General features: G+C 37.1%; 3 protein-coding genes and 1 non-coding gene across 9 annotated transcripts; 1 reads left to right on the top strand and 3 right to left on the bottom strand.

Annotated features, from left to right (window-relative positions):
• Window positions 1–4,843: 4,843 nt before the first annotated feature.
• On the bottom strand, window positions 4,844–5,004 carry LOC140037426 (U1 spliceosomal RNA). Its single transcript, XR_011841331.1, has one exon. It is a non-coding gene; the product is annotated as a U1 spliceosomal RNA (small nuclear RNA).
• Window positions 5,005–7,571: 2,567 nt separating this feature from the next.
• On the top strand, window positions 7,572–13,347 carry LOC140036871 (glycosyltransferase BC10-like). Its single transcript, XM_072079897.1, has 2 exons — window positions 7,572–8,657; window positions 12,470–13,347. The coding sequence occupies exons 1-2, from the start codon at window positions 8,100–8,102 to the stop codon at window positions 13,112–13,114; spliced, it is 1,203 nt and encodes a 400-aa protein (XP_071935998.1). The 5' UTR covers window positions 7,572–8,099; the 3' UTR covers window positions 13,115–13,347.
• A 240-nt stretch (window positions 13,348–13,587) lies between these two features.
• Window positions 13,588–18,426, bottom strand: LOC113731946 (pentatricopeptide repeat-containing protein At1g10270). Of its 4 annotated transcripts, XM_072079895.1 has the most exons (3): window positions 15,223–18,426; window positions 14,729–14,863; window positions 13,588–14,091 (listed from the first exon to the last, which is right to left on the bottom strand). In XM_072079895.1, the coding sequence occupies exon 1, from the start codon at window positions 18,295–18,297 to the stop codon at window positions 15,766–15,768; it is 2,532 nt and encodes an 843-aa protein (XP_071935996.1). In that variant the 5' UTR covers window positions 18,298–18,426; the 3' UTR covers window positions 13,588–14,091; window positions 14,729–14,863; window positions 15,223–15,765. The 4 variants fall into 4 exon arrangements, with proteins under 4 accessions (XP_071935996.1, XP_027113293.2, XP_027113295.2 ...); XM_027257492.2 differs by lacking the exon at window positions 14,729–14,863; XM_027257494.2 differs by lacking the exon at window positions 14,729–14,863 and having other exon boundaries at window positions 15,692–18,426.
• Window positions 18,427–18,702: 276 nt separating this feature from the next.
• LOC140036870 (uncharacterized) lies at window positions 18,703–27,061 on the bottom strand. Of its 3 annotated transcripts, none has more exons than XM_072079893.1 (15): window positions 26,627–27,061; window positions 24,866–24,982; window positions 24,446–24,505; window positions 23,672–23,773; window positions 23,280–23,363; window positions 22,998–23,179; window positions 22,818–22,919; window positions 21,900–22,016; window positions 21,376–21,441; window positions 21,156–21,222; window positions 20,464–20,517; window positions 19,943–20,035; window positions 19,720–19,782; window positions 19,590–19,628; window positions 18,703–19,208 (listed from the first exon to the last, which is right to left on the bottom strand). In XM_072079893.1, exons 1-15 carry the CDS (start codon window positions 26,642–26,644, stop codon window positions 19,089–19,091), a joined length of 1,284 nt encoding a protein of 427 aa, XP_071935994.1. In that variant the 5' UTR covers window positions 26,645–27,061; the 3' UTR covers window positions 18,703–19,088. The 3 variants fall into 3 exon arrangements, with proteins under 3 accessions (XP_071935994.1, XP_071935993.1, XP_071935995.1); XM_072079892.1 differs by lacking the exon at window positions 26,627–27,061 and adding an exon at window positions 25,714–26,561 and having other exon boundaries at window positions 22,998–23,116; XM_072079894.1 differs by lacking the exon at window positions 26,627–27,061 and adding an exon at window positions 25,599–25,725.
• Window positions 27,062–27,278: the final 217 nt, after the last annotated feature.

Here is a 27,278-nt window from a genome sequence, read left to right as displayed (position 1 = left end):
AATTTGTCATTGTCGTAATCTGGGATCGTCAATGGGCCATATTTAATTTATTATCCCACTATGGCCCGTTGCCATTACTATATTTTGTTTTTTGCATTGCTATGAGAAGCAATTGTAAAAATTAATAAAGGATGAAAAAGACAAAAGTGGCCCAAATTGAGATGCGGCTGTGCGACCGTTGACCTGATTTGAGATGTTCAAACCTTTTTTTTCTCGAAATGATAATGAAAAACGCCCAAATTTAGGTCGTGTATGAATTGTAATTTTTTTGAGTTTTTGTAGAAAATATATTGTATTGATTTGATATGTATGACGTAAAATGTGACTAAAAAATATGTTTATATCGAAAGCGCATACATTTTTTTTATGGAAAATTCCTACCCGAAGTGGCCCGGATCGGAGAAAATTATCCACGAGCTAGCCAATCAAGTTCGCCCATAATTGTTGTATGTGGTTGAAGAAGATTCAACAGCAGACAATCACAATCCAACCCCAACATATATTGAAGTTTGGACTAGTTATTCTTGTATATATAAGAGAATTTGTCATTGCTGTGATCTAGGATGGTCATCCATGGAGCTGATAAATTAGACAACCCTGTTGGCCTGTATGAATTTATTATCAACATTTGTAAACCATTACCTCCACAAATATTTTAGGTTCAAGATTTCTACGAGCATATTTTTTAATCAAAAATTTTTTCTGCCAATATATTTTTCAATCAAATTTTTATCTCATACATATCAAATTATTATCATATATTTTTCTACAAAAACTCCTAAAAATAATAATCTAAACCAGCTCTAAATGTGCATATGTGAGAGAAAAGTAAATAGTTGTATACAGATTGAATGACTTATCACTTATGGATAAAATGAGAGGCTAACAACTCTATGGCCCAAACGTTGACCATAAAATTCCATCGCAGTAATTAATAAAGTAAGGTGAACCATGAATGTTCATCTCAAATCTGAAAAGTCAAATGATCTATGGACGGTGTCTAACGCAGCCCCCCTTTTTCTTGATGGTAACGTGCACGGCCATCCTATACGCCCTGCTCATGTCCATGACTCCATGTTAGCTTTAATTCTTGAAAACGAAGTTGCGGCCCTTGCGGGACAGAAATAGTTTTTTTTTTTCCGGACATTATAAATCCTATTATACACGCACTGTAACTTTACACTAAAAGGGGTGGAGTCAAAGAAATTAATAGAAAATTCGAATAAGATTGAACCGCTATCGGACAAAATGGATACCTTTGCATAACAAAAATAGTTGGTGACAATTTCATAAAACCAATCAGAAATCCTTATACATTTCAATCACACGCATGGTGCATCTCATATAGGTGATCGGGGTGGCTGGTACCTGTACTTAGGGATGGCAACGGGGCGAATATGTCCTGCTGCCCACTAATTTCCCCCATCCCCCGCTCCTCTCGCCCCGCCCTGCTTCTCCTGTAGGTGTTCACGCGGAGTTAATAAAAAGTTGTTATATACTTTTTTTTTATAGTTAAATTTTAGCAAATAATCAAGTATTAAAATATCAACATATCATCAATTTATTATCAATTGTAATTTCACAATTGAAACCCATAAAAACAATCAAACAAAAATTATTTGAATACAATCCAACATCATGAAACAAATATAACTAAAGTTGTTAAATTTTCACTTTCGACACACATATAATTATCAAGTCATTTTTATTTTTTTTTTGAGGAAAAAAGTGTTACTGTGTTGAGTGTAATTAGAAATTTAGTATAAATGTATTAGTTAATTTAGTATAACTAATTAATAATTTCTAGTAGTAGACATATATAATTATTATTATCAATTATATTACATATACTAATATCCATTATATAATACATATAACTAATTATATACATACATATATTTATTTATTATTTTTTTAACGGGTGGAGGGACAGGGAATCCCCCACCCCCGCCTCGTTTCTAAACAGGGGAAAAATTCCCCCCACGGACATCTGTCCCAATTACCACTCCTACTTGTACTTTTTCTTTATCTTTTTTTTTTTTTGTATTGTTGCTGAAATAGCATATAGAAGACAAATAGGTGAAACTAGAATACCAACAACCTTCATGCTTTGCAGTTGATGATATAGAAAAAACTTCATGCTTTACTTCATTTGGTAAGTCAACATTACTTGCTTTGTGTGTTATGAAAATTAACCGACTTGATTTAACTAAGCTTAGTCCTTCTTCTACAAAATCTGATGATAAAAATTAATTATAGAGAATAATCAGAATCAGCAACAACTAATAGGTTTAAACTTTTTTGTCACTCAAAATTTTATAATCAGAAGACAAAATCAACCGAAAACATCACATTATCCTGTTAATTACTTTTAGATACCAAGTTTGAGGTGAGATTAGCTTTATAACAAATAAAAATAAAATCATGTTTACAATGAGTAATTCTTTTAGTAATTACCCAATAATATAATGATTAATCTTTTGTACACTATCAATCTTGAATGAAGGACAATTACATAAAATTAAAATTTAAAATTCAACTTTTACACATGTATCATGAATCTAACAGTAATAGTATATATTTGTCAGTACATATAAGATTTATCCATAATATGAAGATACTCCTTTGAATGAGGTTGGACCCTTGATTGCAACATCCTCAGGCTTGTAGGTATCTCGCGTTTGGAGTTAACTAGTAGACTTTCAATATATAATATAACTTATCATCAAAGGATTAGGAATATAGAGATAATTAATAAACTCACTATTAATTATTGGTCCTCCAAAATCTTCTCCTAATTCACCGGCCATCGAGTTTGACCACATTTTTTATCAAAGTTTTGCTTTTAGATTAATCCAACTACTCCTTGCACTTTTCTCGCCGGAAGCTCATTAATTGTTTTTTGGAGATGTTTTTAAAAAATTTTACTGTAATAATGTATATAAAAAATTTATACTATAAATTTTTTTAAAATATTTGATATATTATATAGATGAAATATTTTTTAAATTATTGTGTATTACTGTAACATTATGTTTGAAATTTTTTTTTTTTTAAAAAATGGTCAATTCAAACGGATAGTAAATTATATGCACGAGTGACGAGTCAATATGCTTAACGTGGCCAGTACGCCAGGTGGTACAAGGTAACAGCTTCTGTGGCCTAACTAAAAGATTGAGACTTCTGTCCATGCGCCACCGGCTAATCTTCCACCAATGGTTCCGCTTCCACGTAAACTCGCGTTTTTTGTTTTATTTTTTTGGAGGAACTTGTGTTTAGTTTTCAAGTCATTGTCCTAAGGAAAATGCGTGTAAGGCCTATAGATTCAGTATATTACTATATTTCTCCCATCTCTTTCATGGGGGTATATAGTATTGAGGGATCTCACTTCTTTTTCTTCTTCTTCTTGTTGACAAAGCTTAACACAGTGGTTCCTTCTGCGTGCAAATTAAATATGGAGTTTGTTTACGGGATTCATTTGTTTAAGCTTACATAATTCTTTACTTTTTTTTATTTTCAAAATTATATCCAACTCGACATTTGGGGAAAAAAAGGGTAAATGTTTGTCCCTTACTACTGATATTGACCTATGTAACAAGAAAGTTGTTTGGGGCCGACTTTTTGCTACATTTTGAAATAAATAAGAAACGAATAAGTGGTACCTTAATTTTAAGACTCTAAGGTACAAATTTAAGTCAGGAATTAGGATAATCTCATGCATCACAATTTCGTAAACACAGCTATTTTGCCCATTTAGGATAATTTGCTCATTTGTTTGGTCACTCGCTTCGCTTCCGTTTTATGGAACACAAATTTATTGAATTTTGACAGAAAACATCTCTAGAATGTTCTAATTTCATAACGTAGATGTTATGAATTCTTACTGCCCTGTCCCCTTCCCATTTTTTAAATCCCACCATTCCACTACTACAAAAAAAAAAATAATAATAATAAGAAAAAGAAAGCCTCTAGAATATTCTCATCAAACAAACACAAAGGAAAATGGTGTTGTAATGAACTTTACCTCTTTTTTTTGGAAACCAGACTTTACCTAATTTTCTAATCATCTGAATTTCCCAAATAATACTTCACCTAAAGCACAATGTTACAGACAGTCAAGAATAGGCACTTGTAAGTCTCAGCCCATTGGGCTCCAAACTCTATCCAGGATCCATGATCATTTGTCTTGGTCCTGGGCTGCGGATTGTGGCAAAATCAATTTGCTGAGGCTAACTCTGGGACGTGTTGAATTAGTTGGTTATAGGATCCAATGAAAAATTTTGTAGTCAAAGGGTTCTTCAAAAAAAAAAAAAAAGTACTAGTTTTTCTTTCCCCCATCAAAAAGACGTGTACCGTTTCTATTATTCAGTCTGAAATTATTTCTCACATTTTGGGATTGCAATTCCTCCTGGGAATAGTTGTTTTGCATTTCAACTCTTTTTAAGAATAGTTGCTTAATGATGATGCCAGTGAATTTATTTTCAAAATTATCCTAAAAATTTTAAAATTTAAATTTAGCATGAAATATAAAGTGCATTTAAATAGTAGATTATTTGAAATAATTTTTTTTAAAGAAATATTATAACATTTTTTTATGTAATATATGTAAAATAAAAAAATTATTAAAAAATATGTTGATAATGTAAATAAATAAAAATTAATAAACTACAATCCAAACAACCATAAATAAAAGTCAAATAACTTTAGAGAAAGAGATCATAAATTTTATTAACCCCTTGCATAGCTTTAACCTCGAATGAGGGAAGGCTCGGCCATTCTATTAATTTCAAATCCATTATTTGGATTAGCACCAAAGGGAAGCCAAAACTTGGACTACATTTGGGTAGGGGCCGCGCGAACGCAGGCCCCCACTGCCACAAATTATGACGTAGGCTCCACCACTTGGGTAGACCTTAGGCGGGCACCCCTCCGAAGTGCAATGGAGGTCACCAACCTAGGCCATGGGCCTTCTTGATCACCCATTGACCCCGTCCAGGTAAGTATGTAGCCCATTCCTCCTCCGACCTCTTTTATGCTTCTCCTCTTGCCTCCTCTCCTCTGTCTCAAGTCGATGTGGGACGCTGAATCAGTTGTGAATGTAGCACAACTGACTCCACCGCCTCATCTTGCTGACCATGCGTGTTCCCCTTAAATTTTCCTACGGCATTTTTTTATGATTTTCCTTGCCTACTACTCAAATTGATTACCAACGGGTCAATACTTGCTCTCAATTAACGTAGTTAAAGATGAATTAAATTTCAGTTAGATAGTAAAAATTACAGAGTCCCATAGTTCAATACAAGTGTTTTTTTTTTTGGGCCGGGGGGAGTTGGCGGTGGTGTATTAAACTCATCCTATCCACAACTTCATGAACTGAAGAATAATTGAACAAAGTAAGTAAAGGAAGAGAGGAAAATGTAGGGAAGCTGATTTTATTAGGGTTCTCCACATTATCACCAAGGCTATACACAACCCTTTCGGTTTCTTATTTTTGTTGTGACTAATAAATAGAATTGAATCGAGATTTGGCCTAATCGATCTGAGTCTCGACTCAATTTTACCAAGTTCGAACTCGAGCTCGAATTCAACAAGTTTTCAATGTAAAATTCGAGTTGAAACACGATCTCAAATTGGATCTTAGTCGAGTTCAGAGTCGAGTCTACTCGAGTTCTAAAAAAATAAATAAAATAATTATTTTATATTTTTAAAAATGAATAAGATAATCATGTTTCTTTAATAAATAATAAAAATATTAGGAATATATATAATTTTACTATTAAAATAATATATATATATTCTATCCAACTTGTGAGATAACGTGTTGAGTTTCTCCCTACGCAACTCGAGTTCGATAGCTCAACTTGGTTAGATCGAGATCAAGTCAAACTTCGATCGAGCCGTTTGCGAGCAGTTTGATTTGCTTGCGGCCTTAGTTGTGACTTGCTTATTCTTTCTTTCCATATTCTGAAAAACAAAAGGTGCTTCATCCTGCTGACTTCATTCTTGGAAGTAGAAGTAGATATCAGTCCGATCCTCCTTAAACTGATATATCTTGGCGATGAATAACATGTACTCACTGATATGCATATCCATTATTTGATTGGAGGTTCCTCATCATATCTCTACAACAAGATTAGAAGAGCTTCTGGGGACGCAAATTAATCTGCAGATGCTCTTGTTCTGCTTCATGAATTGAGAAAGGCTCAAGCATACTCATCTTCCAAGAAAGAATCAGCATTGAAGGGATTTTTCTTTCTTTCTTTCTTTTTTGGCAGCTTTATTGATATTAGGCCCGCCTCTACAAGGTGCATTGATGCAACTCAGCATGTATAGAATGCAAGCCAGGAAATCAAATTTGCATTGCCATGTTTCTAATTTCCTGCCTTCCTTAGCCTAAAAGATACATTTCCACTAATGTTCAAAAATTAATCCAAATAATTGAGGTGGAGGAGCTAAAACTAGAAGATATGCTAAATACAGTAGTGTACCAGTGAAATGACAGCTATATTTGCTAAACTATCAAAGTTCAAGTTCATCATAATGCAAAATGGAATAGACTTTATGTTGGTCGGCCTGACCAACTTATTCTATTAAAAAAAGGAAAAAAAAAAAAAGCAAATTGAGGAATAGTCTTGAGCAATTCAAGCATGTTGACCGAATTAGCCATCTATTCTCAACATAAATATAAACCCTTTTTTTATTATGTGTCAATAACAAGAATTATCATCATAATACTTCCAATCCGAGTTTGGCATGTTCATAATCTGTCTTTGTGAATTTGTGACGTGAAATCAAAACAATTCATTTACAGCCAGGTACGTTTGTGCCATTTTGGGGGAAAAAATGAACTCTTTTGCAAGGCCATAAATTTTTCCAACCAAAATCCACCATACAAGGGGAAAAGGAAGCTTCCTCAAGTCAGTTTCTTGGAAGTCTCTATCAAAATTGGCTGCTAAAAAATCCAACACAATCAGATAAACAGAAACACAGCATTCATTATACAATCCAGACCCATTGAATGCTCCCACCAACAGATCAAGAAAGCAGAATCACGTCATCCCACTAATGTTTAATTAGCCAGTATTTGCATAAGTTAAATTATTTACGATTTCTCACTTCCCATTCAAAACGCATTTACACCTTTTCACAATTTAGTCTTACATTTTTAAAAAAAAAAAAAAAAATGTAAACACGTGAGTGATCACCGTACTTGAGGAGCACTCAGTGAATATCTATCGTACAAATTCATTGCTTATTTTTTAGTCGGTACTATTTATTCAAAATTGACGTTTCAATGTTCGAAGACTAAACCCAAAATTTTCACGAAAAGCTACTCATTAGAGGTGATTTTATAACCTAATACTTACTAATTATATGTAATAAAGATTAGGTAAACTGTGGATATGTAAGGTCCGAGATATGACGCTTGGTGTTGCAATAAATAAAAGTCCCCTCAAAAAAAAAAATAAAAGTTGAAAATAGAGAAGAGGTTAATTACTACATTGAACCTAACTCGTGGCATGTGAAAAGGACAAGCTAACGAGTAAGATTCCTAAATTGAAACGAAAACTACTAGCACTATATTTAGCACTAGTATAAGATTTTAAAATTGCGTTTCAAACATCTCGTTAACATCCCAAAACCAACATCTCCTTGAGCATTTTGATCTTTCCCACGTACTGAGAAGAAGAAAAAAAGAATAAAAAGAATGCTCTTTCTTCTACAGCATCTCCATAAATAATTTACTAATATGCTTTTCTGAGAATTGATCCACTTTTTCAGCTACCCTTTCCGCTGCTTGGAACTCCGAATCTAAAATCTTGAAAAAGCTCTCTTTACGAATTTGGAACGAGCCCCTGAATCTCTTTGTTTTGCATATCAGAACAAAACTGACAGTTTTTAAATTCTAAGCATCCAAATTTAAAAAATTTTCCGTATCTTCGTATTTTCAAGATTTTCAACTTTTCTTCACTTTTGTGACCAATCCTTTTGAGCTTATAAAAGTTCTCATGATCCCTTTGGATTTTCTCATCTAGTTGAACTGAGGTGGGAAGACCGGTGGAGAAAAAGGGGAAAAGATTGTAACTTTAAGGGGTGAAATGGCGATGCAGAAGAGCCGAGGAGAGAAGGATGATGTAGAGAATAGGTTAGCAACTACAGCATCGGTGAAAGATTCATCAGTAAGTCTATTAAGGGTTATTTCAGTTTTGATCATTTTTGTAGTAGGGGTAGTGATCGGGCTGGTTTCAAGTTCCCACATTGATAGCTACTTTAGAATCCAGCAATTTTATACCAATAGGGCTCCGGTGTTTGATGATAGAAATTGCACAATTGTGATTAACACTTGTGAAACAGAGGATTGTTTGAGCATGAAAAGTTTTATCAGGCCTAAGAATTTGACTCATGGTTTGTCTGATGAGGAGTTGTTTTGGAGGGCTTCATTGGTGCCTAAGAAGGAGGAGTTCCCATTTAATAGAGTTCCAAAGGTAGCTTTTATGTTCTTGACTAGAGGGCCATTGCCGCTTTTGCCGTTGTGGGAGAGGTTTTTTAAAGGAGAGGATAAAAAGAAGTACTCAATTTATGTGCACGCTCAACCGGGGTTCCAGCTCAATGTGCCTAATTCCTCAGTTTTCTACAGACGACAGATTCCAAGTCGGGTATTGTTCTCTTGACTTGATAGTTTCTTATCGGTTACTCATGTAATCTATGTTTATAACATGAATTATGAGATATGGTAATTTTTTTTCCCTACTTGTGTTTATGTTGGTATATAGGAACCCTTTTTTTAGTAGGTTAAGTACCTAATGAAATTTGTGAGTATACATGGGTGAATAGGACAGGAAATTTATTGTTTCAGACACATTACTTTCAAGGTGTAGTATAAGTAAATGCACTTCTATACCAAACATTCTGCTTGGTTTGAAGGTGTTAGTATGTGAATTTCTGAGATTCAATAGAATGTTCTTCTTAATTTATGCTCCATAAGTTTTGAACATCTTCCCTCAAGACATTTGTTTAGTTTCAGATGTAGACCCCATGTGGGGTTGCGGTGCGGTTACAGAAAAAGCACTTTTAAGTACACAAAGTACTTCTAGGGTGTTTGGAAACTAATTTCCCTTAAGTAGCGCAGCTTTTGGTAATGTAAAAGCACTTTAGTTAAAAGCACTTGTGTCAGAAATGCTTCTTCATAAGCCACTGCAACCCCAAACTGGGCCGTAGCGCATGACTAGATGCAGTTTACCATTGTGAAACCTAATTAAAACAACTGATTAGTATAGGATGTCTCTTTGAACTCACCTTGTGAGTTTTACCATACTTGTTCAACTGAATGTTAATTATACGTAGTAATGGAGTCTAGGACTTAGCTAATCATGCGACATAGGGAAGAAATTCAATTTTATAAAGATTTAAACTACAGTGTAGAAGGACAGCTGAAGAAAATGTTTATGCTGATTGATTAGATGCTGAAGTTTCTTATTTATATTGTAATATATAGTTAACTCAAAAGAGATGAAATTTTGAAAAGGCAGAATGGCGCACTACGAATGAACTTGTTTTGAGTCTGCACCATGGAAATTCTCGGAAGTTTCCTTAAAGGCGGCCACTTAATAATTTAATTGTTCTTGAGCAAACAAATTTTTTTTCGCCTCCTTAAGTTGGAAAAGAGTCTATTTCGATGAACTACATGTTGGTTTTAATCCGATCTTTCTAATGATTCTTCTAACTAGCAGAATCAACAGAAGTTTGATCAAGTTGAGTCAGTAGATAAATTAAATCAAGTTGGAGTCAGTTAGTCTTGCCTCATTGATAGCCATTCCTTTTGCAAAACTTTGAAAAATATCTTTGCCGAAGAGCATTTTGACATATTGGTTCACTTTTCAAAATCTTATGATATGTTGCTTTTATGCTTGTCCAAAGTAAGTCTTGAGTCTACATATTTCATCTTGAGTTTAGCTTGATATGCTGATTGCTCGCTTGCCCAAGTGTGAATCCTAGGTCTACTGTTAATAAATTTTGAATTCTCTGTGGGGATGATTGAATGCCTTACTGGTTTGGGTGCTTTTTAGAGCAGTATATGAATGTGCAATGCTGAGCGTATAGCTTGCCCAAGTATATCAAGCTCCTTTATTAGACAAACAGCTGCAAGCCTAATCTCTGCATATCAAGCTGTGAATGTGGTGAATGAATTGCTTTAACCTTAAATATGCCGCTAATCTCTTTTATTTTTTTTCGTGTTGTTGGGGTGGGGGGTTGGTTTAGAAGCATATCTAACTTTAAGATGTATATTGTTCTACCATTTGGTTATGAAGTGGTACACCTTCTTCATGATGTTTCCATTGTGAAAATGATGGTATTTTGTCACAAGAGAGTCGCATACTCATACTGTCGGTGGGGATAATTTGAGCTCAAACTTGATGTTGATACCAAGCTCCATACCGTTGAGCTGAGCTCAATGTAAGATCAACTCTCTGTGGACTCTGCTTCAAGTTTCATATAGTGCAGCCTGAAAGTCTTTGAAGCAAGGTCTTGGCCGAAACTATGGTTCTGCTCATTAATGACTATGGTTTTCTGTTAATTCAGGTACCACTAATTACATAAAGCGAGGATATTGATGAAATTTGTTATGAAACACGGGGGAATTTAAGTGATGAGAACAATTTGCAATTAATACAAGAGCTTGACATTATGATTATGTGCAGTGCATGGCAGGTTATCCTGGTTAAGACTAATTGTATTGAGCTCTGGAACTTCCTTCTTCAAATTTGAGGCTTGAACTTGTTGAATAACTTGGTCGAATGTTATGGAAGTATTTAAAATAAGTGATAAGGGTCAACTACAGGCTTTTTTAAAGATCTAAACTCATACTGGCATCTACTGCAGCCCTTATGCTTAGTGTATTGCTGAAATAGTTTTGAATCAATAATTTGATATTTGACAAGCAGAGTGTTGGAACAATGGGTAGATGCCATTGATTTTGCAAATGTGCTTAGGGCTTTAGAGTCTTGTTATTCCTAAGATAAACTTCCTGGTAATTTCACATAGCCTTTACAATGAAAGATGCTAAAATTGTCAGATGTATGTTGTGGTAAATACGACGACGCTTGTCTATGTGATGTAATTAGCTGGAAAACAATGCATTGATTTGATGTGGTGCGTACTTATGCATGAAACAGCTCTTACATGAAGAAATATAATTCTGAGAATGCTTTTAGAACAAAGAGAATGTGAATATGGCTATTTCTCTATCTGCTTCACGATTTCTTACCCTAATTATGGGTGGGGAAGGTTACCTCAAATAGACATTTTCTATGGGGTGTGGATTTCTCCACTAGCGTTCAAGTTGGCGAGTATAAGGATATAGGAATTCTGTCATTTGATAGAGTAACTCTGTATGCAGAAAACAAGGGGGAAGAAGAAATGAAAGAGGCATTTCTAAACCTATTCTGTGCTTTGTTTAAGGATTTTTTGGCTACCCATCTGGTATTCTGTGGATCATCTAGTTGTGAGCCTTATGTTACATTCTTATTTTTGACACTAAAACTGCCAGATGAAGATGTTTTGTGCTGCATCATGGATGTTGTGACCGTTATCTGTTTTTTACTCCTCTTTTGATGGTTAACGCCCTGTGTAAGCATCTTATGACTATTGCACTTTTAAAGGTTATCAGTTGTGCGCAACACTACCCTTGCATATTTAATCGTAATTTTTTAGGTTAACTTGGCAACTTCAACAGGAAATCCCTGGATGAAATAGCTTATAAATTGCCTTCTAATTTGGTACTCGGTTAGAAAGATAGACTATCAAGAACGTACAGGAGGTACAGTGGGCAGTTTGCCGTGGAATAGCTTATCAATTGCCTTTTAATTTGTTATTCAATTAGAAAGATAGACTGTCAGGAACTTACAAGAGTTACGGTGGGCAGTTTGCTTGATCTAGTATGGAACGTACGTGGATGGTAGTTGGAGTTGGCGACTCTCCTAAGGTTCCCTGCCATAATCTAGCCAAGTTCTTGTAAATATCGTCTTTTTAGGATACTGCAGCACATATGAGTTGGTACCTGGTATCCTATTTAGAACGTACTAAATTGTGCATTTTTTGTGAGTTTTTAATTAGATCTTACTGCCATTACAAGTATTTGGTCTTTTTCCTTCAATTGTTTCTTTCATATTTTAGTCATAACTACACTGTCTTCTAGTCTTTGTGCTCCTTTGGAATTTCCTTTCTGTTCATGAACTTTTGTCGGTCGGTGAATTTTATTTGAATTTTTTTGGCAACGTCACTTCCTCTGCCATAGCCTCTTTAGTATTGACACAGTTCATAGTATGCTTCATGGTTAAGCAGAAATTTGCAAACAAATCTGGTAAAACATAAGATGATGGAGCTCGTATCTTCAAATAATTATACAGCTGCATAACTCCAGTCTCTTTGCTGTTTCATTTCCTGAGCATTATATTTTCTTCCTTTGCAGCGTGTTGAATGGGGAACAGTATCCCTCGTTGATGCAGAAAAACGGCTTTTAGCCAATGCATTGCTTGACTTTTCCAACGAACGTTTTGTTCTTCTCTCTGAGAGTTGTATCCCTGTGTATAATTTCCCAGCTGTCTACAGATACCTTACTGGGTCCATGCATAGTTTTGTTCAGTCATATGATGATCCCTCTCGTTATGGCCGTGGCCGTTACAGCCGTCGGATGCAGCCAGGTATTAGGCTTGCAGATTGGAGAAAAGGGTCCCAGTGGTTTGAGCTTAACCGCTACTTGGCTGCTATTGTTGTAGCAGAAACAAAATACTACTCAATCTTTAAGAAACATTGCAGGCCTTCTTGTTATCCAGATGAGCACTACCTCCCAACATTCCTTCACAAGTTTTATGGAGCCATGAATGCAAACCGAACGGTGACTTATGTTGATTGGTCTGTAATTGCACCACATCCTGGGACGTTTACTGCAGTTAATGTTACGGAAGGCTTTATTCGATCAATAAGGAACAACGGGACAGCATGTTCTTACAATTTAAAAAGTACGACAAATGTTTGTTACCTCTTTGCACGAAAATTTACTCCCGATGCTTTGGAGCCTTTATTGAATCTCAGTTCGGAAGTGATGAGATATTGAGAGTTGTGGCTTATGTAGAGTTTCTAGTTGTGATGTTTAGAACTTTTATCTTAGACCCTTTCGTGTGCTTAGGCCGAAATTTTGCCAGATTTTTGTCATTTGATAGAGGCTGCTGAATGTACAGAACTTGCCAGCAGAGGATATGGTCCTCAACCAGGCCCAGGATCTGCTGGATCATTGATGTAGGAGAGCATAAGTTGGAACTCATAGCCCTTTGGCTTTGTTCATCTGAAGTAACTTTGTGTTACCTTACCTACTAAAAAGTGAGTAAGTTATAAAATTACACGTTGAAATGATAGATATAAATATGTGAATCCTTAAAATTAAGGAGATAGATCATTATTTAATTTATGTTCGTGTTGCATATAAATTGCATATTGTTTAGAGTAAGATTTTGTACCTTAATTAAGTATTTAAGCTCCTAATCCAACTTTAAAAACTTCACTACTTTGATGAAGGGAAGGGAGAAGAAGTAAAAAAAAACTTCAGAACTTGCTTTTGGTCTCTCTTCACTGTTCCAACACAAAATCCAAACTACAATATGTCAAGACCATGATAAACCTCCAACCTGACAGTGAATTCCGGACAAAAAGAATTCCAAGGGAGGTTATGCTAGATTTCTAAAAGGTTCAATGTCTATCGAAAGTCAGATTCCTCCAGCATTTTCACTCCTATATTTAACTTTCTCAAGTTCATTTCGGTACAATGAGACGGACAGCAGTCTATCTACTCTAATATTCACCAATATAGGTTTGACATTATGATGGTTGGAAAACAAATCCATGTCAAGCAACGAATCCAGCCTTCTAGTTGTTTACTACTTTCGACCTCACCTTCACGCAGCTTCCACTTTAAAAGTCTCTCCAGCATCTCCAAAAACTTCATCTTTGAAACCGGAAATGCCATCACCCCATTCAAACACCAATTTAGGTACCTATTAATTGAAAACTGCTTCTGCCCCTGATTTGAAGGAATTCCTTAACATGAAAAAGAGCAAAATGTCATCTCCGAACCACATATGATGCAGAAACTAAAATAGAATGAGCACGAATACGTAGATTTGCAACTTCCACGGAAGAAGAGTTGAAAAGAGAAAATGGTATTTGGATCCTTTGGAGCTATAAAAAATTACAAGAAGGAGATGCAATAGTTGAATTTCCTTGACATGCCATATGATTGTCATTTAGGAATATAATAGCATAATTCTTGGAGTTAATGTACGTCTTGGCAATTAATTTATCAAGTATTGAGTAAGCCAACTTTGGCGCAATATACCAATATACACAGAACTGTTCTTCCTAAATACAACAGAGAACTGCAGCTATGAGCATTTACTGAGCCTTCAGATTGAAATGACAATGAAAAGACTGATAAATCTTTTACTTCATTCCCTAAAAGGGACTGGAGGAGCTGCTGAGTGCTGAGCCAGGAAGCTGATAATGAGCTTCTAACTCAGCATAGGAAGAGAAATAAAAGGAGAGGCGTATAGATTGTCACTCCAACATCAGCAATGTCTCAGAATAAGTAAACCCAATCCTATAGCTCCAGCTATTTTTCCCTCAAAATGATTCGGTAAGAACCTGCAGAAAGTAAAGAAGGATAGAGGCTACTCACTCCACCTAATTGCAGTTACTTGTCCAGTTTGGTAAAAGTGAGTAATCTCAGGCTTCACTATAGTGTTTTGGAGCACCAGCAACTACTCTGTGGCTTCATGAGTCATCACTGCTCCTCTACCCCTCTTTCCCAGAGCTACAAATAAAATAAAAAAAAAACAAATCCCAACTCTGCGACAGGCAGAATAGGAGGGAATGGAGAAAATAACAAACTAAGGGCAATCATCCACAAAATCTGCATTTTAACAGCTTCAACCTAAGGAAACTTTGCTGCCAATTGACATCTCAAACGAATTAAAAACCACAAAGATCACATCCCTTCCCCAAGATGGATCCATCTATAGAGCGAGTAGAAGCAGATACAACTCAAATCAATAAAACCTTTTAACAGACAAGCCTATTTCCTGGTTGATATGGAGCCCATAGATAATGAACCCCCAGTGGAAAGCCATAGGAAACACTTTGCCGGCAATAAAAAATGGATATAACGGTCACCTGTGAATACAGGTTGACAGTTGAAGATTGGGACCTCATTCCACCACCTTTGAATATTTCCAGGATCCTCTGGGATGACGGTTGTTTAATCGAGAGGGCTACGAGTGTCGCAAGCAAGGTCTTTGTCTGGCACTGAGGAGGCTTAGGTATTTCACTACTTTACCCAGTCGGTGTGTGTGTGTGTGTGTGTATTGGGGTTTTGGGGGTGGAGGGAGGGGGAAGTGGGGCTGCAAAGCTAATACTCGAATAGATTTTTAATCATAAAGAGGTCAGAATAACCAAAAAATCTAATAAAACAGATGCCTTGTACTTGGCACATAACTCTATAATAATGACAAGAAATTGATACACTACACTCAGTTGCAAAACTAATCTCATTTACGTTATCAATGTTGTGACCAGAATAGATGTATGACGTATAGTTTGAAGCCCAACTCAGAAAGGATATGACTTGAGTGGGATTGTGTACCTAACAGTTGACTGTCACCTGACCTGCCTTTCTGAAAATTCCATTCATTCTATCATTGGAGATGATGGCATTGCTTATTTCCTCATTTGATGTGTTACTACCTGTTCTGGCATTTGAGAAGGTGCTGCTGCTTGTTCAGGCATCTGTGGAGAAGATGATGTCTGCCATGGCATCTGAGCAGCTCCTGTTGCTTGTGCAGAAGATGCCGTCTGCCGTGACATCTGAGAAGATGCCGGTGCTTGTGGAGAAGATGATGCCTGCCATGTCATCGGAGAAGCTCCTTGTGCTTGTGGAGAAGATGAAGTCTGCCATGGCACATGAGAAGCTCCTGGTGCTTGTGGAGACGATGTGTGCCATTGCCTCTGAGAAGCTCCGGGTGGTTGCTGCCACTGCATTTGAGAAGCTCCTGGGGCGTTTCCTGGGGAGTGAGAAGGAAATGATGCGTGCTCAGGCATTCGAGAATAAACTGAAGCCTGCCATGGCATTTCTGACGTTCTAGGAGCTTGAGTTTGAGCAGCGGATGATGCTTGCCATGGCATTTGAGAAGCTGCTGGAGATGTTTGCCCTGGATTGTGAGAGGAAACTGAAGCCCGCCATGGCCCTTGAGCAGCTCTAGGAGCTTGAGCAGTAAATGAAGCCTGCACTGGCATTTGAGATGCCCCTGCCGGTGATTGTCCTGGCATTTCAGAAGAAGCAGAAGCCTGCCACGACATCTGAGTAGCACCTGCTGCCGCTTGGCTGGGCAGTTGAGGTGAAACAGAGGACTGCCAAGGGCTTTGTGGGCCTGCAGGAGGTACCTGTGTTGGAATTTGAGGAGACAGGGAAAATGATGTCATTCCCGACTGAGGGGTTGCTAATGGTACCCGCCATGCTGGCACCTGTCCGGGCATTTGGGATGCTGGCACCTGTGGGGGTGGATAAAATGGAAATCTTGCATTTACAATTCTCTCGATAACCTCAAGCCTTCCCTCTTTCTCAAAAACATGCAACAGAAATTCCTTGAGCGCAGGGGTGACACCAACACCAAAGGTAATCATCTGAGTTACCACATAAGAGCAGGCCTCCAGTTCACCGACTCCGCAGAGCCCCCTGATCACAATCTCAAAAGTTGTAACATCAGGTTTCGGTTCTCTCTCACACATCTTCATCAGAATAGGCACGCACTCCTCCACTTTCCCTTTTTCAATCAAGAAACTAAACCATTTATTAGCATAAGCGGGAATGACCCTAAGGCCAGCCACCACCATCATCCTATACTTCTCCAAAGTTTCACCCACCTTGCCCGCCTTAATATAAGCATCAATGAAAGTCCTAAAGGTCGTAACATCTGGTGACAGAGACTTACTCTGCAGCTGCACAAAATAACCCTCAGCCTCCTCCAACTTCTCAACCTCACATAACCTCACAATCATATTATTAAACCCCGCCACGTCCATGGCAAAAGGCCTCGACTTTTCTGCCTTACCAACCTTCTTAAACACTTCCATGGCCTCCGAAACCTTCCCTAACCTAAAACACTCATTCACCATAATATTAAAGGTATCCGAATTCACAGCCTGAAAAGTGGGAGGAGTATGATTATCCAACATATTATTAAACAAATCCCAAGCCTCCTTTTCCTTCCCATGCCTCACTAATACCTCCAAAAGCACATTGCAAGTAGCAGGGATCATTCTGAATTGCTTATTCATCAAATACTTGTACGCCTCCATGGCCTCCTTCTCCCTCCCCTGCTTAAAAAACCAGTCCATAAATGTCGCACTAACGACCCCATCATAAACCAAACACCTCTCTTGTAACTCTTCAAAAAATTCATTTGCTCTATCTAAATTGCCCAATTCGAGAAACCCATAAATTACATTATTATACACTAACGAGTCCGCACCTTGACCTTTAGCTAACATATCCCTGAGGAAACTGACGGCCTCATCGATTCGGCCAGCATCAATAAGTCCCTTTGTAAGGTGGCGATAAGTAAAGGACGAGGGCAAAAAAGGGGCTTCCTGGTAAATAAGGTGATAAACATTGGTTGCCTCCTCAACGTCCCCGTTTCCGAAATGGGAAAGGACAAGATTGTTGTACGAGACAATATTGGGGATAATACTTGATTGCTTGAAAAAGTATTGGAAGAGGTTCTTCGAGTCAGTGTAGCGACCGGCGCGGTTCATAGCCGCGATGATGGCGTTGCAGGTGAAGACAGTGGGTCGGACATTGGAAAAAACAGCGTGGCGAGCTATGGCAGAGGCAGAATCGAGATCCCCGGCGCGAATTAGGGATTGAACGCGGTTGTGGAGGTTCAGCCGAGGACCGGTTAGGGCTGAGGTGCTGTCAGGCATCGGAGGACCTTTCGGGGCACTACCCTGCTGGGAATGGGATGGAGGGTCGCGGCGGAGGGCCCACATCGGAGGCTCGATTCGCATCCTGCGCTTTCTCCGACGGCGCTCTGCCGCGGCTTCTTCGGCGGAAGTGAATGCATAGGATCGGAGTGCGATCAATTGATTTGGGTTTTGCGGGACGTGTTGGCTCTTGAGGGATAGAATATGAGCTGTCCCGGCGGTGGAGGTAGAGGTGGAGCGGCGAAAATGACGGAGGAGGGTCCGATACATGGTCACCGGTGGCTGAGTTCGACAGACTGAAGTCAAGTGTTTGGTTGGGTGGTGCCCTGAAAATGAGTGAGGGAGAAGAAGTTTCAGGGCCTAGGGTTTAAAGGCTTAAACCCTTGAAATTCTTGGACTCGAAGAATTTGCACCTCCTGCCCACCATAATATAAGATTTTACAATTTATTCCCAGATGAACTTTTTCTAATTATATGTTAACCCCCTCAATTCTGTTATTATTGTTTTTGCTCCCTTATTGTTTCTATCAAATCTAACATCTTACCTTGAACTAATGCAAACAACTTCTTACTTGGACAAAATGCCGAGTCCAATTGATTTGTCAACTAATTATTCTACGTTCTTGCCAGAGAAAAGAAAAAGAACAAAACTTATTGTTTGAAAGACTCGTAGAATTTCACTTGAAATTAATTTACAAACTCACCAGAAAAAATAAATAAAAGGAACAAAATGGTATTGTTACATTTAGGAAAAAAAAAAACATCTATTTTTGATCTGTATAAGGAATAGTAAATCCTATACAATCAAAACTAGCATATTTGTGACATCAAAAAAATGTACAATTACAAAGAAGAAATGTTAAAGGCTGCTTCTTCCCTGGCTCAGTCGGTAAAGTTTCAGTATCCAGTATCATCACCACCTGGGAACCAAGCTCTTCAAGGATTATGCAGCTTTGCATGGTATAGGAAAAAATTTTCTTTACGGTGTTTCCAGAGATGTGTATGTTTCTGTACAAAAATCAGCCATGTTTGTCCTGAAGTCTTTAGGATGGAACTGTGCTCTAATGAACTGTCTGCTGTACTTGATTATTATACGGATCAACCCAACATTGATCTGCCTTGACAGCTTTATTCCATCTCCTCCTAAAAATTCTCATCTCAATGTAGGATTGTCTTCTGACCTGAGAGCAAGAAAAGAAGAGATGAGAGGAAGTTAAAGCAGGCGAAGCATGTCGTTCATTAGGAGGTATGATGACAGTGGAAAAAGAAACTTTTGTGCAAAACCGTGGCAAAGGCAGCGATAGCATTATCCTCGAGGATTAAAACCACTCAAAATTCAATGACAGGTTTGGAAATGGCGTACTAATCAATGCAGACAAGCTGCTAATACCCCTCATCCTCAATGAAGTTATTCCTGAAAATTCTAGGATAAAGCTAGAGACACACCACAAAAGCATCGTAAATTTTCCAGTATGAGCCTAAGCATAGAGTTGACTGCTGAAGACTAAGAAGCAGCTAAATAATTGACCATGAACACTACCCTAGGAGAATTGTAGACTTACAGCAGATCTGTTGTCAAACTCATTGAGTACAGAAGTTGCCTGCAATTTCACACAAATATGCCGCGATTTAGATGAGAGGAACGTTGAGGGGATGGGAAGTTTTAACGTAAGTTCAATTTCACTGCCATACCAAAGTATCCGAGTCTGCTAAATTCTCTGTTTGTGTGGAAGATTCAGGAGATTCATCAGTCAGCTGCACAAAGTCAAGGAATGCAGCAGAAAATCAGGTAAGCAGAAAAGTACAACTTCACTGGCCTAGTGGTGGCCGGATCAATTAAGAAAACATAGAATCTCCTCTCTTCCCTACCCAAGAGAAAAAGAGGGAAACAAACAGGCTTCGTGAGATTACTAACCTTGTGTCCACCTAAAACACCACCTAGTGTAGGAAGACCCATGTGAACTATATACTCTGAGTCGACCACACCAACTTTCCTTGTCCTATCACCCTGATACATAGTAGCACAAAAGCAACATATGATCATTACCAGAAAACAATGCAAGCAGGTCAATAACATCTATACTATATATAAAGGGAGAGGAGACGGTTTGGGGTAAACATTTTCCATCACTTTATGTACTTTCAATTTTACCCTCACTAAAATAACTTCTTACTTTACTACCTAAACACAAATTGCTAAAATAACTACCTGTAACTATTTTTAACCATAATTAATCTAAACACATCTCTACAAAATGACTGCTTCTAACTCTCTAAGCATTGTAACTACTAAAACCATCATTTGATGGGAGAAAAGATTAAAATACCACAGTTTGCTTTAGTAATGAAAATTTTATATAAAATTGATTCGTCAAAAAGCATTTTTGAATTGCACACACATCGCGTGTGCCTTTAGCACTAGTTACAACAACTTGCCTGCGCACAATAACCAAGCTGCATATCCAGGCCCCATCCATGGATCAAGTCATTCTGTTGAAGGGGAAAAAACCACCAGTAAAACACAGTTGCCAATATAGAAAAGCAGACTGGGAGATGCTGCAGCTGACAGTAGTGAAACTTACTGCACATGAAAACCCCATAAGAAGGCTCACTGAAATTCCCCTAAAGATGTGGGTATGACTTGTGAAATGAGGCTACTGTATTATTTCTGAAGGTTGTCTTTCCAAAAAACATAATTCAACAAGGCCATATACAAGAAGAGACCAAGTTATTTATCATAAACAGTAGGTTTTAGCACCCATTATTTTCCAGCACAGAAGGAAAAGACTGTGAAAGGAAGAAGGAAAAAAACAGAAGGAACATAAGCAAAATGACTGAAAGTTATTTCACTCATCCTAGAAGAACCTCACTCAAAAGTTTTCTTTTCTACTTATCTTGTTTAGACCAGCATTATTGCATGTAACCTATATAGACCCCTGTCCTACTGAACACCATTCGGTGACATTCTGCCACTCGGACCTGAGAGAGAGTGGGTGTACACATATCTGCGTGTGCACGCTCGTTTGACCTAGATACTTGATGCACAATTATCTGATAACCATAATATATAAAGAATCACAAAAGACATGAATGGTTGTTAGCTCTTCAAAAGACTCACATTCCAATACCTGAATCATGTACCAGGCACAACGCCAGGCTGCTCTAGAGAATACAGGAGCCATCATCTCCACCCAACTACATGTAAATCTCATATTGTAAGAACAGGTCCTTTTCCAACTTTTGTAAAAGATAATTAGACATAATTACTAAAGTCTGTTCAACAAGTTGTGGTCTCAAGCTAGAGAAAAGTCATAAATGAAGTACAGAAAATTAGAGCAGCAAATTTACCCAACACAAGGAGGAGCTGTGCTGTTGCTAAAACACCTTCCTCCACCTTTGAACTTAAAGAACCTCCTGTTAGAAGCATAAAAATACATTCAAACATTACACTAATGTAAACTTTACAAGATTAGGAGTTGCAGATTCTGAATCCATGGTTCTAAGACAGATATCTCATGGTCAAAATCAGCATAAAAAGACCAAAGAAAATAAGCCTCTAGCAAGACAGTGTCTACATCCCAAAACAAGAGGGCCATAGTTATATTCTCCAACTGGTGCCTGTCAGGTAGCATAGTGATACTTTTCCATGAACATTACTCTAAAGTTTGATTTACAAACATAGCTTTATGCCTGCTAATCTATTTGGTTATTCATGTTTAGTTAAAATGTTTTAGAGTCCAGTAGCAGACATCAATCAGTTATTTCAGGACCAGCAAATACGCTGGAAGCATATACAGTGGCAAAACTAGTAACCAGCAACTTACTTGACATAACATTTTCCTATTTGTCTACTAATAAAACATCTACCCAACCTGTGCACTCTCGATTTCCTCCTGCGTGCAGTGATTTGGTGATGAACCTTTGATTTAGCAGCATCCAATGCAGGCTGCGAAATTTCAAGATCTTCTTCTTTAACAATCGACAAGTACCTGGAAAACATACAAAGAGAGATGGTAAATATTTTCATTTCATGATGATAGACATGCTCCTTGAGCCACTCTCTAGATTTTCTCAGCCAATCACACCATGGCCTCTTTAAGTATGAAGATGATACATGTTTAGGAACCACAAACTCTTATAATTCATTAAAAGTATGGATTATTTGAAAACTAACAAAGTGTACTTTTGGTAGAAAATTAATTGACTATAAAGGGTCAAACAAAAAGTATGCTCCTGCTTTGTCCACAGTTAGGTTGCATAAGGTCACAGTTTTACACGATTTTGCACCATTATTACCAGTAAGGATGAAGTAGTATAGCTGTTTGCAGCCCACCCATGGCTGGGATGAGGAAGCTGTGCACTAAACTTTGTAGTTACACCACAACAAAGAGTTGAGAGGAACTTAGTAATTTGCATAATCGGGTATACAAGATGTACGCTTTTGGTCTCTCATGTAGACAATTATTTCATTGTTCCATCCAACAAAAGGCGGTTAAGTTATGCTTGAGACTCTTTTGCAGCAACTTTCTACTGCTCAAGCCAGCTAATATTCCAATTTCAGTAAATGGCGATGCAACCATAATTCAGCCAAAAGTTCATTACCAAGAACAATTAAAATAAATATCTACTAAAAAACAAGACCTTAGTTACCAACATTTTTATTTTGTTTTAACTTTATTCTCTGTTTAAATATGATAAATTTCTAATACACCAATATGTGCAAAAAAACTAGCACTCTCAAAGCACAATACAACGAAGAAGATCTAGTTCTCAGAGTGTGTCTCAGTTACCTTCCTGGATGAAAATTTTCAACTCCAAGGTCTTCATCCCACAAAAAGATGTAATCATACTCGGAAACTATATCTGGATGTAGGAAACGTTTTGCAAACCACCTGTGCCATCAGAAGAAAATTTAGACAACAAAAGATTTTAAATGCATGAAGAATGAGCACTTAAAATCAGATATTAACCATTTTGTTTGATTAGTGGCAGCGACATGTATGACCCGACCACTCCAGTCCAAATCATTCCACTCATCCACAATACCATCATAATGAAAAAGCATGACAACAAAGTTGTTTCCCAGAAACTGCAATATCCATGAATAGTAAATACCTAACTTAGATAAACAAAAATCAGAGTTGTCTGGACCCTAGCAAAAAGAGGGGAAAAAAGAAGGAAAAAATAAATATTAAGCACAAAGATGACAAGTTTACTTTCATTAACATTAACCAAGCGTGGAGAGCCATTACCTTCTCAACCATTTGGTTCACCAATTCTTTCTGCTTAATTCCAACTGGTATAGCCAACAAATTTACTGAATGTTTAACCTTTGTCTGCAATAGAAGTGCATTCAAAGATAAACATGGACACAAGAAACTAAAAAGAACGAATTTAGAAGAATTACAAACCAGAGAAAAAGAACAAGAAAATCTGAGGAAGAAGCAATGATCAGTATCTACCACCTAGAAAAAGCATAATGCAATTTTTAAATGTAGCAATGCAGTTGTAATTGCCAGAACATGGTCTCATATGACAAGTTGTAAACCAGAAAACATTTAGACTCTTGATGCACTATTAAACAACTTAAAAGGTGCAAGAATGAGTTCTAAAATTCAGTGAAATTCATCATACTCTCATGTACCTTTTTGTTAATTTTTCCCCATAAAGGGCGCATTTCCAAGTTAGAAGTTCTAGATACAATTCCTTCTGGCAATGCCTCGCTACCAAGTGGCCGACACTTTTCCTGTGGTAAAAGATAAAATAGTATGAATTCACAAAGTCAAAAATCAACACAAACTGGACTTCATGCTGAAAGTATAGGGAAAATCAAACACATTTATCTAATGCCTAGTCGCTAACATATAGTTTACTTCTTATTCTGGTCTTACTAGAGTCTGAATTAAAAGTTTCACGATTAATCCATGTATATATGTTGCCCTACAAACAGGTTATAATTGGATAAATCCTCAAAACATACTCTATTTCTCTGAAAGTTTCATGTAAGAATTGATTGAGTTCTAAGTGTAAATTGTATGCCCAACAAGATATATAAAGTACAAGGAAAAACAACCTTGGTGGTCGACAAGGATAAGCAGATGAAAGAGAGAGAAACCAAGTACTATAGTTGAAAACCTGACATGAAACCTTGCAAAATAGAAAGACAACTAGATATCCATCTGTCCTTAGAAATACACACACACAAAAAAAGCACCAAAAGCCTCTTTTTTAATTCCTAGAACTCTAAATTCCCTAATACATAAATAATGTAGCATTACAAAAGAGAAAGGTGCTTGTAAAACTTCATCATAACAAGTGATAAGATGCAATATCGGAACGAAAAACACAAAAAGGATAATGGAAGAACAAAAATAATTTATGCAGCGGAAAGCAATGCAATCTTTTTGAGACAACGAACCTTGCATTTGTCAACCTGTGCATCATGCTGTGTGTCATTCATTCCGAATCCAGAAAATATCTGCAAATTCCACATTGAAAAATAGTTGCCACCAATAAATTTGGACATCAGAATACACATTCTAGGCAAAAATAGTTACCAATCAACCAATTAAACAGAAATCTCAGCACATTTTTTGACAGCTTGCAGTGAGACAAACACCAAAAGAGAAAAATCAGAAATATTCAAAATCCTAGAAGGATCTCATTGAATAGGGAGAATTTACCAAGACAATCAAAGCGTATCAAAGTTTTCAAACGAACATAAATGAGACACAGATCATAGATGGACACATTGACAAGATAAAAAAAATGTCTCTGTGTAACTAGCTTTTCTTACAAAACGGAATGAATTAAAAAGAACTAAAAGAAAGACACTTACTATGTCATCCTTTGCAAGGAATGCAGTTCCGATGACGTATACGCAACAAATCAAAGAAGCAGTGACAAAGAGGCTGCATAAATACAATCTAGCTTTTGGATCTGGCATGAGTGAAACCTGAATAGGCAACAAATTAACTATCAGTACCCTAGAGACAGAAAGGTATCATTCCCGTCTAGAGTTAATAAGAAGGTATCAAATTGTAACATCATATATAATTTCTTCAGCTATAACAAAAGTTATCATAGTCAACCCTCCCAAATAAGCTTCAGAGAGTCCAAAAAACCCCTCTGGCTCCAAAATTGTCAAGGCCAATAAAAGGTTTCTGAAATCCTCAAAGATAAAGGGGAGCATCAAACAAGCATTCAGAAAATGACAATTTTACAGTCCTTAATGGTTGCAAGGATAGACATTAGCCAGTTATTTCAGAAAAAGATGCTCTTGCTAGCTGCAAAAAAGCTAAGCTCTTCAGAAGCCTAAAATCAGAACAAAATCCGCTTAGCATCAGAGGCAGCAACTAAAGTACAGAACAAAACAGAGGGTTGCCCCGCTAGACTTCAACACTTCTATCTGTAACATTATTCAGCAATATAGCAGGTTGTTTACAGAATTTGGAATATTAAACATCTTTTATTGCTAGTAACAACAAAGAAATTTTAAAATATAACAGAAAATGGGCCCTCAAAAATCTCAAATACACCACGGGTGTAAATTATATAGCTTTTAACTGTACCTGACGAATTCAGAGTTTCAAAGATATTCCCTTGCAATTAGTAACAAAATTTAACTATTTAACCTTAATGCATGTATGACAATATGAGCATATAAGCAAGGTGAATAGGCTGTACCCAGAACACTACATTGCACTTCCTATACATATCTATGCACACGCTCACTTTGTCTTTGCATCTTTGCCTGTACATGATATGTATGCACACGTGTACAAATACACACACACACACGTGTATATATATATATATAATACGCATATGCACACGTGTAGATTGATGCATATATGCAAATGTCACCATGGTATCAGCAAAAAGTGTCTCATGTGCTGATTATCAGAATTCAACTTTCACTAAGAAACAGAGTATATACTCAGATAAGTACACCAAAATTTTGGAAGCATTCAATTTAAAGCTATCCACTTGCTTTTTTTCATCGGCAACAACTACTTCTCCAAAGAATTAACTGATGTAGAAGCATCAAACAACTCAAATTTTTACCCACCAGAATAAGCACCATACTACAAATCCTCTTTGCTTCTAATCAAAGTCTCTTACTTTCTTTTTCCCCTTCAATCTCAGCTATCAAACAGCAAAGATAAAAGTTAATTCCATTCTCGTTCCCAATGAAAGATAGTCAAATCTCTCTCTTTTCCAGGAAAAGTGAAACAGAGGAAGAACCATAAGTACGAAATTGACTTCAATTTACATCTAAACTCTGTTAGAAACCATCTATTCAGTTCTCTAATACGGTCTTTGAACTAATTTTCCTGGAATAAAACCGATAGAAACGAATAGATATTCAAACTTTTTGATATCCCATTCGTTTTCTTCAGAAGACCAAAATCAAACCAGACAACATTCAAATTCCAACACACAGGAAAATTAAATTTATTAACATTAAACATCAAAGCAAGAATACAACGTGAAAACGTCATGAACTCAAATGCAAAATCCCATTTACATAATCCCAGAAAAAGTCTGCTATCAAGTGGCTAAAACACAAACGAGAATAAAGAACAAGAGGAGTTACAAAGCTGAAAGACTTCATCTTTGCATGCAAAGCTTCATAAGCATCCACCAGAAACGACAGGCCCCAGACGGCAGAAGTAGGTGAAGACAGAGAAGAAGAAGAAGAAGAAGAAGCCTTGATACAAAAAGGCAACTTTCAGAGCAATGAAGATGGAAAACGGACTTTTGGGCTCTTTTTCTTTCCTTATAAACTAAATAAATTTTAGTCGCAATCACAAGAAAAGTCCAACAGTAGTCCGTATGCAAAAAGTAACGAATAAAGAGAGAAAGAAGAAAGTTTAGAGAAAGATGGCAATAAAAGATATGCTGCTTGTCATATTCATGGATATACTGTTACTCTACTCTCCTTCTCTCCCGTTTCTTCATTAACTTCGTTTTGACCCGAAAACGACGTCGCCCCAAATTCAGAAACTGAAAATTTTTCGGCCCTTTAGAGATATACATACCGTTTTTTTGTTTTTGTATGTATAGGTGGAGAGAGAAAGTGGACAGGGAAGAAGCGAACAAGTTGTAGTGTATACTGTATATTATATACTTAAACTAGGAAGTGCTAAGGAGAGGAAGCATATAACGCGGTGGAATGTCGAAGTTAAGGTTTGAAGCCTTGGAAGCCAAACTTCACTTCAGCCGTCGTGCGTGGCGACGTGCGTGAG

The sequence above is a fragment of the Coffea arabica genome, chromosome 2e (assembly GCF_036785885.1).
Source record: "Coffea arabica cultivar ET-39 chromosome 2e, Coffea Arabica ET-39 HiFi, whole genome shotgun sequence".
NCBI classification, from domain to species: Eukaryota; Viridiplantae; Streptophyta; class Magnoliopsida; order Gentianales; family Rubiaceae; genus Coffea; species Coffea arabica.
Note: the sequence above shows the minus strand (reverse complement) of the source record. Positions and strands in the feature narration are given on the sequence as shown.